The sequence below is a fragment of the Manacus vitellinus genome, unplaced genomic scaffold (assembly GCF_001715985.3).
Source record: "Manacus vitellinus isolate BGI_N305 unplaced genomic scaffold, ASM171598v3 scaffold_29_pilon, whole genome shotgun sequence".
NCBI classification, from domain to species: Eukaryota; Metazoa; Chordata; class Aves; order Passeriformes; family Pipridae; genus Manacus; species Manacus vitellinus.
The window spans coordinates 9,231,540-9,244,488 of record NW_021940207.1 but is presented as its reverse complement, the minus strand read 5'-3'; the positions used below and the strand labels follow the sequence as shown (position 1 = coordinate 9,244,488).

The 12,949-nt window shown below is 36.3% G+C and overlaps 1 protein-coding gene across 1 annotated transcript in view; it reads right to left on the bottom strand.

The window, feature by feature from the left end:
- The window catches only part of DNER (delta/notch like EGF repeat containing), a 74,013-nt gene extending 62,278 nt beyond the window's left edge, over window positions 1-11,735 (bottom strand). Inside the window, exons 1-2 of the mRNA XM_018074817.2 lie at window positions 11,568-11,735; window positions 10,386-10,682 (exon numbers count right to left, since the gene is read on the bottom strand). Coding sequence (XP_017930306.1) covers window positions 10,386-10,682; window positions 11,568-11,735 — 465 coding nt within the window. The remainder of the gene's footprint in view (window positions 1-10,385; window positions 10,683-11,567) is intronic.
- Window positions 11,736-12,949: the final 1,214 nt, after the last annotated feature.

Genomic DNA, 12,949 nt, shown 5'->3' with positions numbered 1-12,949 from the left:
CTTCTGGTCTTTTAAAATAATAAATAAAGCTCTAACATTTGCCACATCCAAGAAATATTACATCAGTAATTTATGCGTTCTTGGAGGATTTATAATAGCAAATATATTGTCTTTCTACTATACTATGTTTTTTTCCAAACATGTTTCCTTTAAAAAACACTCTCCCACTTGCCCATTGCTATTCTTTGCAAGTAAAAGTTGCTCAGACAAACAGTGCTTTCAGATGGAAAAAAATGATGATCACAGTTGAGAGCGAAAGGATGTGTTTGCCAAATCTAGTGATGCCTACCAGGCATAGAAATCAGTTACTTCATTAACTAAATCAAGACACCATGAAAGATGTCACACATCACAAAGCAATCACAGACAGACTCCTCAATTATTCAGATCTTCAAAAGTAGTAATTTCCTAAAGACATTTTGAAAATCATCAATGGTTCCAAGGATAAATATATTTCAAATAAGTAATATTTTATGTGGCATGATTGAGTCTATTACTTAAATTAACATCATCAGTAGTTTTAAAGGATTAGTTTTCAAGTATCTTCATCAGCTTACTATGAAATATCACACTGTAAAAAGAAACTCAATAAACCAGTTTAATCTTCAAATTTCTAGGAAGATTTTGCCATGTTATATTTTCAGTCATGGAGAACATGTGTGCAAGCTTTTTACATCAGCTTTGCTGAAAAGGCAAAAATGCAACCTGACACCCTTCCGTGAACTAATTTTACATCCAAGAAAAAGCCAGAATCCAATTTATAACCTTAAATAAAATTCAAATTCACATTCTAAACATGATTATGAAACACGTGTAAAAACAGGAACAACAGAAGTCCAGAATACAATGCAAGTAATAATTTTTTAGGAGACTCAGAGTTTATTTCAACTCAGGCAAGACAAACACACAGTATTGACATTTCCCGATGTGAATGATTTCCCAATGTCTAGATTACATGATTCATTGTTGAACTCCCTGGAACATATAGTATGAACACAGGTAGTTTATGAAAATAAAGTGAGATGCAATTTTATTGTATTTATTCAAGTGAATTTAAAAAAAAATTATATATCCATTACAATTTTTAAATCTCAGGAGTCAAAATAATGGAGCTAACATTAAAGGCATGATGCATCCAAAGTTAATATGGCTAACACTCTTCCTGTGCCAACAGGAAAAATGTCCCCATTTAAACTTCCATTTTCTTTGAGAATCTATATTCCTACTAGAAAAAAGGGAAAAAAGAAATCAGCATCTCCATTCTCATGCAGTCTTATGCTACATCTAAAAATACACCCCTTTTATAGTATTTCTATAGTTTTACAATTTCATGCTCCTATTACCTTGGAACACAAGTGGGAAAACTGTAATTTATGCATTTCATTTAACTTACTGTTTAATATCAAAAGTTTGTAAAGGGTATTGATCTCTTTGAAACTCAAATTTAAAAAAAAACCACATAAAAATATAGAAGCAAGAGCTGAACAAAATGGCTGCATAACAAGAGCTGAGATTTGACCTTGAGAAAATGGAAAAAAAAAACAAACAAAAAAAACACTGAGCAAAAAACTTTAACTTGCAAACACATCAGAATTTAGGATTAATCAGCAGGAAAAGCACACATAGGAAATACTGCAATGATAATCAGAAGAGTGAAAGGCAAAATGAATGATTTTGACTCTTCTATTAAGAGATTTGTAATGTTTGATGTCCTTATCTAGGAAGTCTGTTTGTAATTGGCCCTGACTTCAAGCTCTAAGAATCTGATAAAATAATCATATAAACCAGTAGGACACTAAAACCAGGATTTTACAAAGCCAAAATTCTAATTTCTTTTATATATTAAAACCCCTGATACTTGGATCAGACAAAAAAACACAGGCAGAATCAGCAGCTCTCATAAGGAACAAGAAATGGTCCCAGCAGTGTCCTATTTCAGGCAAATACTATAGAGACAAAAATGACAGTTTTGACACCTGAATTAAGAAAAAAATTGCAGTTTTTCCACAGCTGTGAGAAATATGTATAAAGATTTTTAAGTATGTCTTTTTCATGTTTTAACAGAGCTCTCTGCAAAACTAAGCAACTGAAGAATGGAGGCAAAGACAACCAACACATCACAATAATAAAGGACACTCCAAAGTTGAAACCAATCTGTAATTTTCATTCCCCCCCCAAAAAAAATAAATATTAAAAAACAATTACATCTAACTACAATGACATCAAACTCTTCTAAAATTCCCCCGAAGTATTCAATAGTACAGAACCTCTAAGACAGCAAGGAAGTTCCTTGGGGAACAGACTTATATCTATAACACAGATGATGCAGCTACTTAAAAAATAGTCACCAAAGAAAAAAAAATCTTCATACACCTGCCAGAGCCTGAAGAATGTTTAGGAACTGATTGCAAGGATAAGCTACTGTGTCAATAGAGAATACATTCAAGAGCTGTTCTTGACAACCTTAGAGTTTAAAATTATTATCAAATTGTTGACAGTAAACACAGAATTCCTCCTTACATACATCTTCCATGACTTTGCATCTAAATAATTTCATGTTTTTTAAAAGATAACATAATATATAAAAATTAAATTTATGCTTTGAATACTTTAAAATTTTACATAGGTAAAAGAGCATCATTTGAGAAAGCAAGAGTGAAATCTTGAGAAGAGTATTTACTCCTACAATCTCTACCTGGACCTTTACAAGGCAGCACTGACTGGCTACATTTCCTTACCAGGCCATAGCAGTAGTATAGATGAGATTGCAAAGAAAATCAGGTGTGGTACCTAAAAAGAAAGCAACAGACTATTCTTCCATATTACAACTTTTCTGAAGAAATTAAATAGTGTGAATGGTACAGCTACTCCCCTGCCTTATACAGACCAGAATAATGAGATATACACTTAATGCAACAAGTGCTGAAATACATACATAAATCCCAAGGCAACATTTTAACATGAATGAGTGCCTTTATTACATTGATAAGTGTACTAGAGTTTAATTCAATGAGGCTAAGAAGAGTAGCATACAGACACTGTCTGCATTTACACAGCCTCTCAGTACTGAAATTAGTTCTTTGAAGATAGGTATAAGAAATTTCATAGTATGTTTCTTGAAAAGCTGAGCAGACATTTGTAAGTCTGCAAGAACTTATCAACGTGGGCAGACTAATCCTGAACGGTACAAAATACAGCAATTCTGCCACCGCAGTACATTTGCATTTCTTTTGTATCTCCACCCCCTGAGTTCACAAAATTGCAGAAGGCTTTTACTTCTTGCAAAACATGCCACACTTTCCTCAAACTTGAAAGTGTTCTGCAAGTGGAATGGCCAAACTTATATGAGCTTTAGAAATTCCTCACTACCCTATTAAGAAGATAATAAAGATTACTTCTGAAATCTAGCAGATACTTCCAAATACTGGAAAAGGTTTCCCAGGTATCTTGTGCACTCTTCATCCTTTGAGTTAAGACTCAGCTGAACACAGTTCTGAGTAACTTGCCCCAGCTGACCCTGCTTTGAGCAAGGAGTTTGCTCAATGTCCAGAGATCCTTTCCAACCTCACCTACACTGATGCTGTGAGTGAAAATTCACCCAATGAGCCAATTGCCCACTAAGTCTTTGCTGTAAATTGCCATTGTAACTTCAGTGACACCACAGCTTTCACAAAACCGCACTCCAGCATACAAGAAGAGTGTTTTGTTTCATTCAGATGTCCCCAAAACTTACACAAATAAGTCTGTGTGAACGTGTGTGCACACTCATGCACACACAGATACCTGCGTATTTTTAATTGAAACCTTCCTCCTGTGCTAGCTGAGAATGTTCTCTTTGATTTATCTCTTGTCTTTCAAACTCAAAAAGTTGTTCTCCTATTTTTACTCCTGATGAGGCAACAAAGAAATCTGCATGGTCTTAGAGCCAGAGCAAAGTGGGGTAAATTAGTCTGGAATTAAACAGAATACATGAATGCACACATCATTCTTGAACTAAATAAAAGAGATGGATACAAACTCACCTTACAGCAAAGAAAAAAAAAACTTTAAACATATTTGAAAAGACATTATGTTAATGCAAAGAGCAGGAAAATGAGCTCTTTGAGAAAAACAAGGCTGTGTTCTGGGGGGGTGTCCCATGAAAACTGAATTACTTGTTCATTAGGAATGGTAACCTTTCAGTTCTTCAGTGGCACAGAAACTGTCACGATAAATGCATTATCAGGAATGGTCTTATAAATGCTGCTTCTTTCAAATCTTCTTCCAAGGGATTTCATACTAATTTTCAATTCAATAAAAAAAGTTTTGTAACGTGAAATCTGGCTTTTCTGAACATATAACCACTTTTCTATCAGGACAGGGCCTGCAGGATTTATTCTCTTCCAACCCCCTAAGGGTGGCAAGAAGTATCTGTTATTTTTTAAGAAATATAACATTTGGTAGTCTTCCTTATGCAAGGGAAAAATAATGTGTGAAACAGAGAAAACAGGTTACATACTGACTATAGACCTTGAACAGCTGTTTGCAAATAATTAAAAAGTTAAAAGAAAAGTAAGAAAATAAAAGGCAGTATAATAGAACTATAAGAGGGGATCTGTTACTATCCACTTGCAATCAAGATGCCAAGCAATGAAGCAGGATCACTTCTGGCACAGAAATCCAACTCAGAACAAGATAATAAAAGAAAAAAAGAGAAAAAAAAATCAGTTCCAGTACCCTTCCCTGTGGTATGAAAAACTACTGGTTTTGAAAATCTAGTGTCATGTAGCTTAACCTCCACACAAGTGTACTTGTTTCTACCCTCTAGAGTTTCATATGGGACAATGCTTGAAAGAAAACCAGAATAAAAAGAAAATTGAGGTTTATTTCTAACATATCTCACCAGTGGGAGAGAAAAGCAAAAGTGTTCAGAGTAGGAGTAGTGCCTCTCTGAAGAACACCAAGGGGAGGCTGACAGACTGCATCCAAAACCAGTACCAAACAAAGAAAGCTTCCCAGTTATTGCAGCATTGAAATGGGAGGTAAAGAAGGCTGCACATCCACCCGGGGAATTCTGTTGCTGGCAGTTTGTTTCTTTGCTCATCTGAGCAAAAGGCCCTTTGTAGAATCAGCAATCACACCACCAAGAGGATCCAGTGCATTTTGATGCATGATAATCCTCCAGATAACACTGATAAAACTTTGCATTTCTGTCACGGACTACCAATGTCAACAGTAGAGGCAGATGCATCAGCAGGCACGGGAGGTTATCTTACCCAATGACACTTTCTCAGATAGATTACCTGGGTTATCACATTAACCATCTGCCTTCTGGTCTCAAGCTGGCCACCAAAATCAATGTCAACTTCATAAAATCTGCTGTTCATCCTGTGCAGGTTTTGGCTGGGATGGATTTGATTTTCTTCGCAGTAGCTTTCATGGTGCTGTGTTTTGGATTTGTGATGAGCACAGGGTTGATAACAGGGATGTTTTAGTTATCACTGGATGGTGCTTACACAGCATTAAGGCCTTTTCTCTTTCTTAGACTGCCCTACCAGCAAGTAGGCTGGGAGGTGCACAGGTTTGGGGGACCACAGTGGAACAGCTGAGCCCAACTGACCAAAAGGACATCCCACACCATACAATGTCATGCTCAGTAATAAAACTCGGGGTGGGAGGTGGAAGCTGGCCAGGGCTGTTGTTGCTCAGAGCAACAACATTGGTTGTTGGGCATTGGTTACTTAGCAGTGAGTAACCGGGGCTTTTCACATCATTTGTTTTGTTTAGGTTTTTAATTTATTTTTCTTTATAGCTTTCTTTTTCTTCCTTTTTTTTTTAATCTCCCCATGAGTTCTCACCCTTTTACCCTTCCAATTCTCATTGGATGGGGGAGTGAGCAAGTGGTTGTGTGTGGTTTAGCTGCCTATCCTCTGCTGACATCACAGCACAGTCATTCAATAAATATTACTGCCCTGAATAATTAATAGTCATTTATTATTCCGAAGTGTAAGGAGATAATAAAGGTAAACATTGTATGAACAAGCTCATCAAGCAAAAATTTCACACAGTCAAATCTTTATATGCAGAGTGTGAGCTCAGGTCACTGGAGAGTAAATTGGGACGTACATTTCAACCAAAGACTGTCAAGTCAGCTAGAGATATTTCTACACAAAACACTGAAAGAGAGTAAACACATCAGGCCTTTTTTTTTTTCTCCTCAGACTCTCTGAGACTTCCAGTCAGGATGATTCCTGAAGGAAGAGTTAAGAATCCAGCTACTTTTTAAAGACAGCTCTGGATAACCAAAAGTCCTGAGCCCACCTGCCAATATAGCTTCAGATGAGCGAGCCTTCAGTATCTTAATGGAATTGCACTCACTAGAATTCCTTATAAGGGTATTTTTGTCCGTAAAGAACTTTGATTTTAGGAAAGCTAGTATTTGTGATCATCTATTAAACATCATTTAGCAATAGAACTTAATAAACTAAGGTTTATGTGAATTTCATATAAGTTTTTTTTAGCATATTGAGCTTTTGGAGACATTTAGGGTTTTGCTTTGAAAACAAATATAATAAAGACTATTACTTATCCAGAGATGCTTGCATCAATTGTCTATCAGAATGGTGTTTGTACAGAAAATTCCATAAACAAATATTGTAGAGAAGAGAGTGAAGTTACAGATTTATCCTAGAAGAAAGGTAAAATTATTCTAGTAAAATCTGTGTTTCCTTCTGTCTCCTTATGTGTTTGTAGGATATCTTCTTCTAAAAACAAAAGAAAGATATTAGAGATTTCTAAAACAAATCTTATATACAGGTAGAAGATCTGTCCTTAGTCAAACCAGAATTATACATGTTCCAGTACTTTAACAGCAATCATAAGAGGGAATGTCAAGAAAATAGGTTAAGAAAAGGGTAAGCATATATACTCCAGCCTTCACCCATTTCCATGACAAATATTTTCCTAAGATATCATTCCTAAGGATGGAGTTTCTGTTCTGTATTTAGCAATCTCAAATGGATCTCTCTTCCATGATTCCATTCGGATTCTGTTCTGTTCCTCCTTCTACCCCCATACCAGCCTTGTCAAAAGTGCACAAACATTTAACAACACATAAAGTAGTCAAGATTCAAAGGTCCCTGTTTCAAGCAGAATTATTCCTTAAACATGTTCCATTGTTGCAGAGGAGGAGCACTCCCTTTCAGGATTTTCCACTTGACTCAGCCATACTCCTTTTAAAGGCTTATAATTTACTGACTAAAGAACACACGTAAAACAAATGTTGTCCCCACTGCAAGAGGAATTAGAAGTTTATTGTAGCCTCTAATCACTAGTTCCAAAACCTTGAATCTGAGCACAAAACTGCAGTATAAATAGAAGGTTAGGCTAGGACTCACGTGCTCAGCATTCTAATTCCTGGCTGTGCACCTGGCAAACCACTTTACTGTTCTGAGAGCTTCAGTGTCTCCATCTGTAAAACGTGAAGAATACTACTGATTTCCTTTGAAAAGAATTTGAGATCTATTATGGAAAAGTCATACATAAGAGTATGGTACTACTATTCTTACAGTTGATTTTGTACACAGAAACCTTTATTAAATCCATTAATTGAGTCTGATTAATGAAATGTTTGTTTTTTTTTCTTCTACTATTGGCTAATATATACCTTTTCTACACTGTAACAAAAAGATGATTGAACTGGAGAAATGTGGATTGTTAGTTGGATCTCTCTTGCACGTGGAATAAGGTAGTTGCCCCAAATAAGAAAAAGAGTTCTCTTTCAACAGCTGAGCACAAAGACAAATTCCTGTTATACTGAAGAAATCAATTGAGAGAAAATATTCTTGTCTAGGATCTGTGTTTTTACTCCTTAATCTGCATATCAGGAAAAGATTAATTTCCTATATCAAGACCTCTCTAAGAAATGAAACTGTACCCAAAGACATTTTTAATTTGTCTACTGCTTCAGACAATACTGAGATGGTTCATCCAAGCAAACAGTGTTAAATATATCCCTGGGATCAAGGAATACAGAAAACACATCCAACCATAAGCATACATCGTGCATCTCCTAGACAGTCTACTTCTCTCCTGTGTTCATATTTTGAGTTGCCAAAACTTCCTGGAAAAGCTTCCATGTAAACTTAATCCTTGCAAGATAGTGAGAGCTTTCAATTGGAAAGATTCTGGCAAAATTTCACTCTGAGACAAAAGAATCTGAAGAATAGTAGTTCACTTGCAGTATCAGCATAGAATAATTTGGAAAACTGACTGTCTCGGAAGATTTAAAAAAGCAAACGAACAAACAACATAATAGTATCAGCCTTTGTTGTCCTCTGAATATCAACAAAGATCAAAACAGTACATTTTTGCAATACAAAATCTACAGCTACTTTAATTTTTTCTTTTTAAGAGAGCAAGAAAGGATCAAGCTTTGCAAAGTTCTTAGAGCTGTGAGGAAAGGTAGTATTTTTCTTATTAACACTTAACTTTTTAATTTTGAAGCCTCCACCGAAGAGGCTTTGGAACACAAACCAAATCAACTCTCTTCAAGGCAAATCAACTCTCTTCAGTTTAATATAGATCAGAAACAATGTCTTGAATCAGCAACTGAAATCCCTTTGTTTCAGATAATCATCTCTCTCACTGCAAATTCCAAAGAACAAGGTAGAAGGTCATTATGCCACACTAAAGAGCTTGTGAAAAATACAAGACCCATCCTAATATATTAAAAACATGCCAACACCAGCAATTTCCTAATAGGGCAACAAGTAATTTCCATTTTAGTGTTCATAGTGCAATTGCAATTCATAACTTCTCGGGAATAATACAGAAGAATAATAATTTCTCAGGAAGAATACAGAAGACATGCAGAAGGGGGGACTCGAGCTATTAAAATACATACTTGCAAACAATCTGTTTGACTGAAATTCTTAGTGAACCTGCCTAAAATGCAAACTAGGCAAAAATGTTACTTATACAATACCAGACCACAGATTGAGGAAGACACACCAGGGAAATCTGGTGCAGGGAAGAGCATGCCCTTAATTGATCAGGACACATGGAGCGACCATGCAGAGATGAGACTGCATTTAAACTAAGTAATAAGAGCAGATCATTGTTTGGTTCTGCTTCAGTGCTCTCTCCAAACTCCATCCTTGGTGCCTGACATATGTTCTACTGAAAAATAACAGAGAGGGGAGATGGAATTCCAAGAAATAAAGCTTTGTGCTCCAGACACTGCCTACCAGAACTCCTACTGACATGGGAGACAGCCCTATAAACACTTCCACCTCAGATATAACCTGAGGGTCATAACACATCAAACATATACTTTACATATGTTAATTCTACTTTGAAAAATTGATTTAAATGAATTTTCCAGTAAAAACATCTGCAAATTTTTGTTCACTAGCAAAGAACGATGAAAAACACACTTCCTCCAGGATTAAACACATGCCTGTTCACTTCCTCATTATGTACTGTGTGAAAACACCTCAGGAGAATCAAACTCATTGAAACACTTTAAAAAGAGATACAGTGGACATTTTCCTTGTTTTACCTGAATAAACTGAAATGAAATGACTTCACAAGGCCTTTCTCAACAAGAAAAAATGTCACAAAGATTCAACTCTTTGCCTACAGAAATTAAAATATTTCTTCATCAACAAGTTTCAATACCCCTAGTGCTTGGTCCTAAGCTGGTCATTAGTTTAACAGTAACCAGGTAAAGTCTGACACTTTTTTTAAACATTTGCAGACACTGGAGTCCATGCAAGACATGCATTACTAAAAAAGCAGTGTACAGCACAGCAGAAAGCAAAGGATCATATGTTGTGTGCTATCCAGTTGTAGTTTTGCCAGGTAGTGTTAAGTTTGGGATTGTTTGTAAGAGTTACAACAAACATGTAAAAGTTTAAATATTTAAAAGTTTCCACCACTGTCACTGCATCTCCAGAGCTCTGCACTGTGTAATATACTAACTACCAATTTAATCCTTAAATAACTATGTTTTCTTAACACTGCAGGAACCTGTATTTTTCAAAGCAACACATGGTTATAACTGCAAATAGTAAAAAAATATATTAAAGGTATTGCTTTAGCCTTTATTTTTGTCTAAATTTATCTGATGTTTGGAGAGACAAATGCCTGCAAGAAACAATATTACTCCATTTCAAAAAACCACCTAATACAACACATTGACCAGCTTAAACCCATTACTTGTAACATGTATCAAATGGGTTTTTGTGTTTAATTTTACTGGCATATTAACTCAGGGCAGAGATCACATCTTCAGTCCTCTCGTGTAGAAGCCCACGAAATGATGCACAAATGACAACCCAAAAACGATAACACTTTCAAAGTTTTTTTTCCTGTGCCTTTTCATTTAGACAGAATACTCTCACCTCTGTTTCATCCCACTTCAGTTCTACCACCTTCTGTCCCGCTCTTGGCTGCCACGTAGGTAAAGCCACAGTTGCTCTTGAGCGAGGCAGAACAACGTCAGGTTCCAGGGTGGGTGAGCTGGGGCTGCTCTGCCGTGGGGACGTCGGCTCTGTCCTTTCAGACACGGGAAGGCTGGGAAATGAGTGCTCACAGTTTGTTCCCTCATAGCCTTCACTGCACAGACAGAGGTAGCCATCACCGCTGGTGCTGCAGTTACCATGGTGACAGGGGTTGCTGGCACAAGGATCTGAAACAAACTGGGAAAAGCATATCATATAGGTCAGTTACTGATTATAAAGGATTTATTTCTGAGTTTTAAAAATACCGTAAAACGGGATTCTTTAGCCCTACTGTATTTATCTTCTAAACATATTTATGAACCGAGTTCATCTTTGATGTATCTTCAAGGAGGTAAATTCAAAGGATTAAAGAAGAATACAAATTAATCTATATTAACTAATTTCCTCCGACCATTTATGCTAATTCACTGTTGCCACATTCAAGCAAAGAGATAAGCATGAAATAAGAACACTGCCACTGTTCATTATCAGGAATTTTCAAAAACACTCTTAAAAGAGTAATCTATTCAGGGAAAACAAGAGGCATCTTGAAACTTAAGGGAGTAATGGAAATAGGACTGGGACACAGAACTCGTCCAGACCTCCAGGTCACGAAGCAGCTCTTTGTGGTCAGAGTTAACCACATCACACAATCCTATTCATGGACACAGCTTCCAGTGGAAAACAGCCAGGGTTTTTACCCACACCTCATTTTATGGACAGCAGTTTCAGAATACAATTCATTTTGGTGCTGAAAACTTTCAGGAATTAGAAAGTTGGAGCAAAAATGTGCCTGTTCTTAAAAAAGCATTTGTAGTAGCACAGGAAAAGACTGAGCTGAGTGATGTAGGAAATATCCTGTCCTAGCCTTGCATGCCTTTAATTTCTAGCTTAAATTTACCTACAGTTAGTTTGTACTCAGTTTCTTACATCATCATTGACTTTCATGTTAAATGTCTTCCCTCTTCTGTGCTGATTTTTACATCCATAATGTATTTATAGAATACATGTACAAACTCTTCTCAGGTTTCATCTCCTAGAAAAATAAGCCATGCTTGCCCAGTGTCCTCAGGGAGGACAAACCTTTTCCTCTGGACACCTCCTCATTTTTGCACCTGGGACTCCAGAGTTTAGCACTGGCTTTTGGAAATGCACCAATACTTTTGCTTGTCCTGGAAACAGCTTCCTGGATAATAGTTCAGAATTGTCTGCCTTAGTGAGAATTAAATCACTCTGCTGGCTCAGTGTCATCGTTTGACCATGACAGACACGCAGTTCCCTTGATTTGTCTTCACACCAAAGGGATTCCATCACTGGAATCAGACATTTCCTCAGTCTTTAAATGCAAATTTCGCCCAAGAGCTCCAGTTCTAAAGGTTACCCAGTTCTTCCCTGTACAATATTCCAGTCCTTCCCTGAATAAGCAATGCTTCTTGTTACATCTCTCAGTAAAGAACCACCCTCATTTATTATTAAACATTTGTTTTAATTATCACAGGAATTACATAAACTTTATATATCATTAATGTCATAAAAACAAGTATTGGGTCGGTCTACACTAGGAATTTTATTTTTTCATCAGTCCAAAGGTCTCATGTCCCCAAATCCTAATATTACACTTTCTTATATAAAACAGTACTATTATTGACCTCAACTGGAATTCTTTCTTTGGTTGGAATTTTTGTACACCCCAGACTCTGTAACGTTTTTGGACAGAAAACAGAGGAAATATTATGATGAAAGTTAATTTTGGGGTCAGTTAATGATGAATGTCAGACTTTGTACTGACTGATGTAGAAGAGTCAGGGGCAATGGAAGACACTCCAACATATATGATCTACTCATTTATCTGGTGGGATTGGCTGCAGCTCAGAATGTTATTTACTTTGCATGAGGACACATCTCATACAAAGTAGGTGATACATTAGACATCAGGTTCAAGCTCTGACTCTTCTCTCTCTTTAAAACTCAGCTATATAGCAATTTTATATATATAGCTGATACATCAAGTATCAAAGAAGTATGGATTTTTATTATCAGAAGGGCTTATGTCCTTAAAGTCTCTTTCTCCTGCAAATCAACAGAATATATAAGTTCTCCAAGAACAATTTCTAGATCTCTTCTCCACAAAACAATATCTAAGGGACAGAAAAGAACAATTTCCAGGAAGGAACAAAACTAGTTCTGTTCTATGGTTTGTCAGTTACATTTTAAGCTTGTTCCACTGCCAAATACCAGAGATATTCACAGAAATGTCCTTTTCCTTTAAGAGTACTGAAGATAAAAAGTGTTGACATGTGAACAAAGCCCAGTTCAAAAACCGTTGCAACAGTTTTTTCATATTCTCGTTTCTTGAACTAGATCTGAGTTTCAAAGACATGCAGATATTCTATTGTTGGATAAGCTCTTTACTCACACTTTCACAATGAATCCAAATTCACATTAACCCACTTTTTGTTAATAAT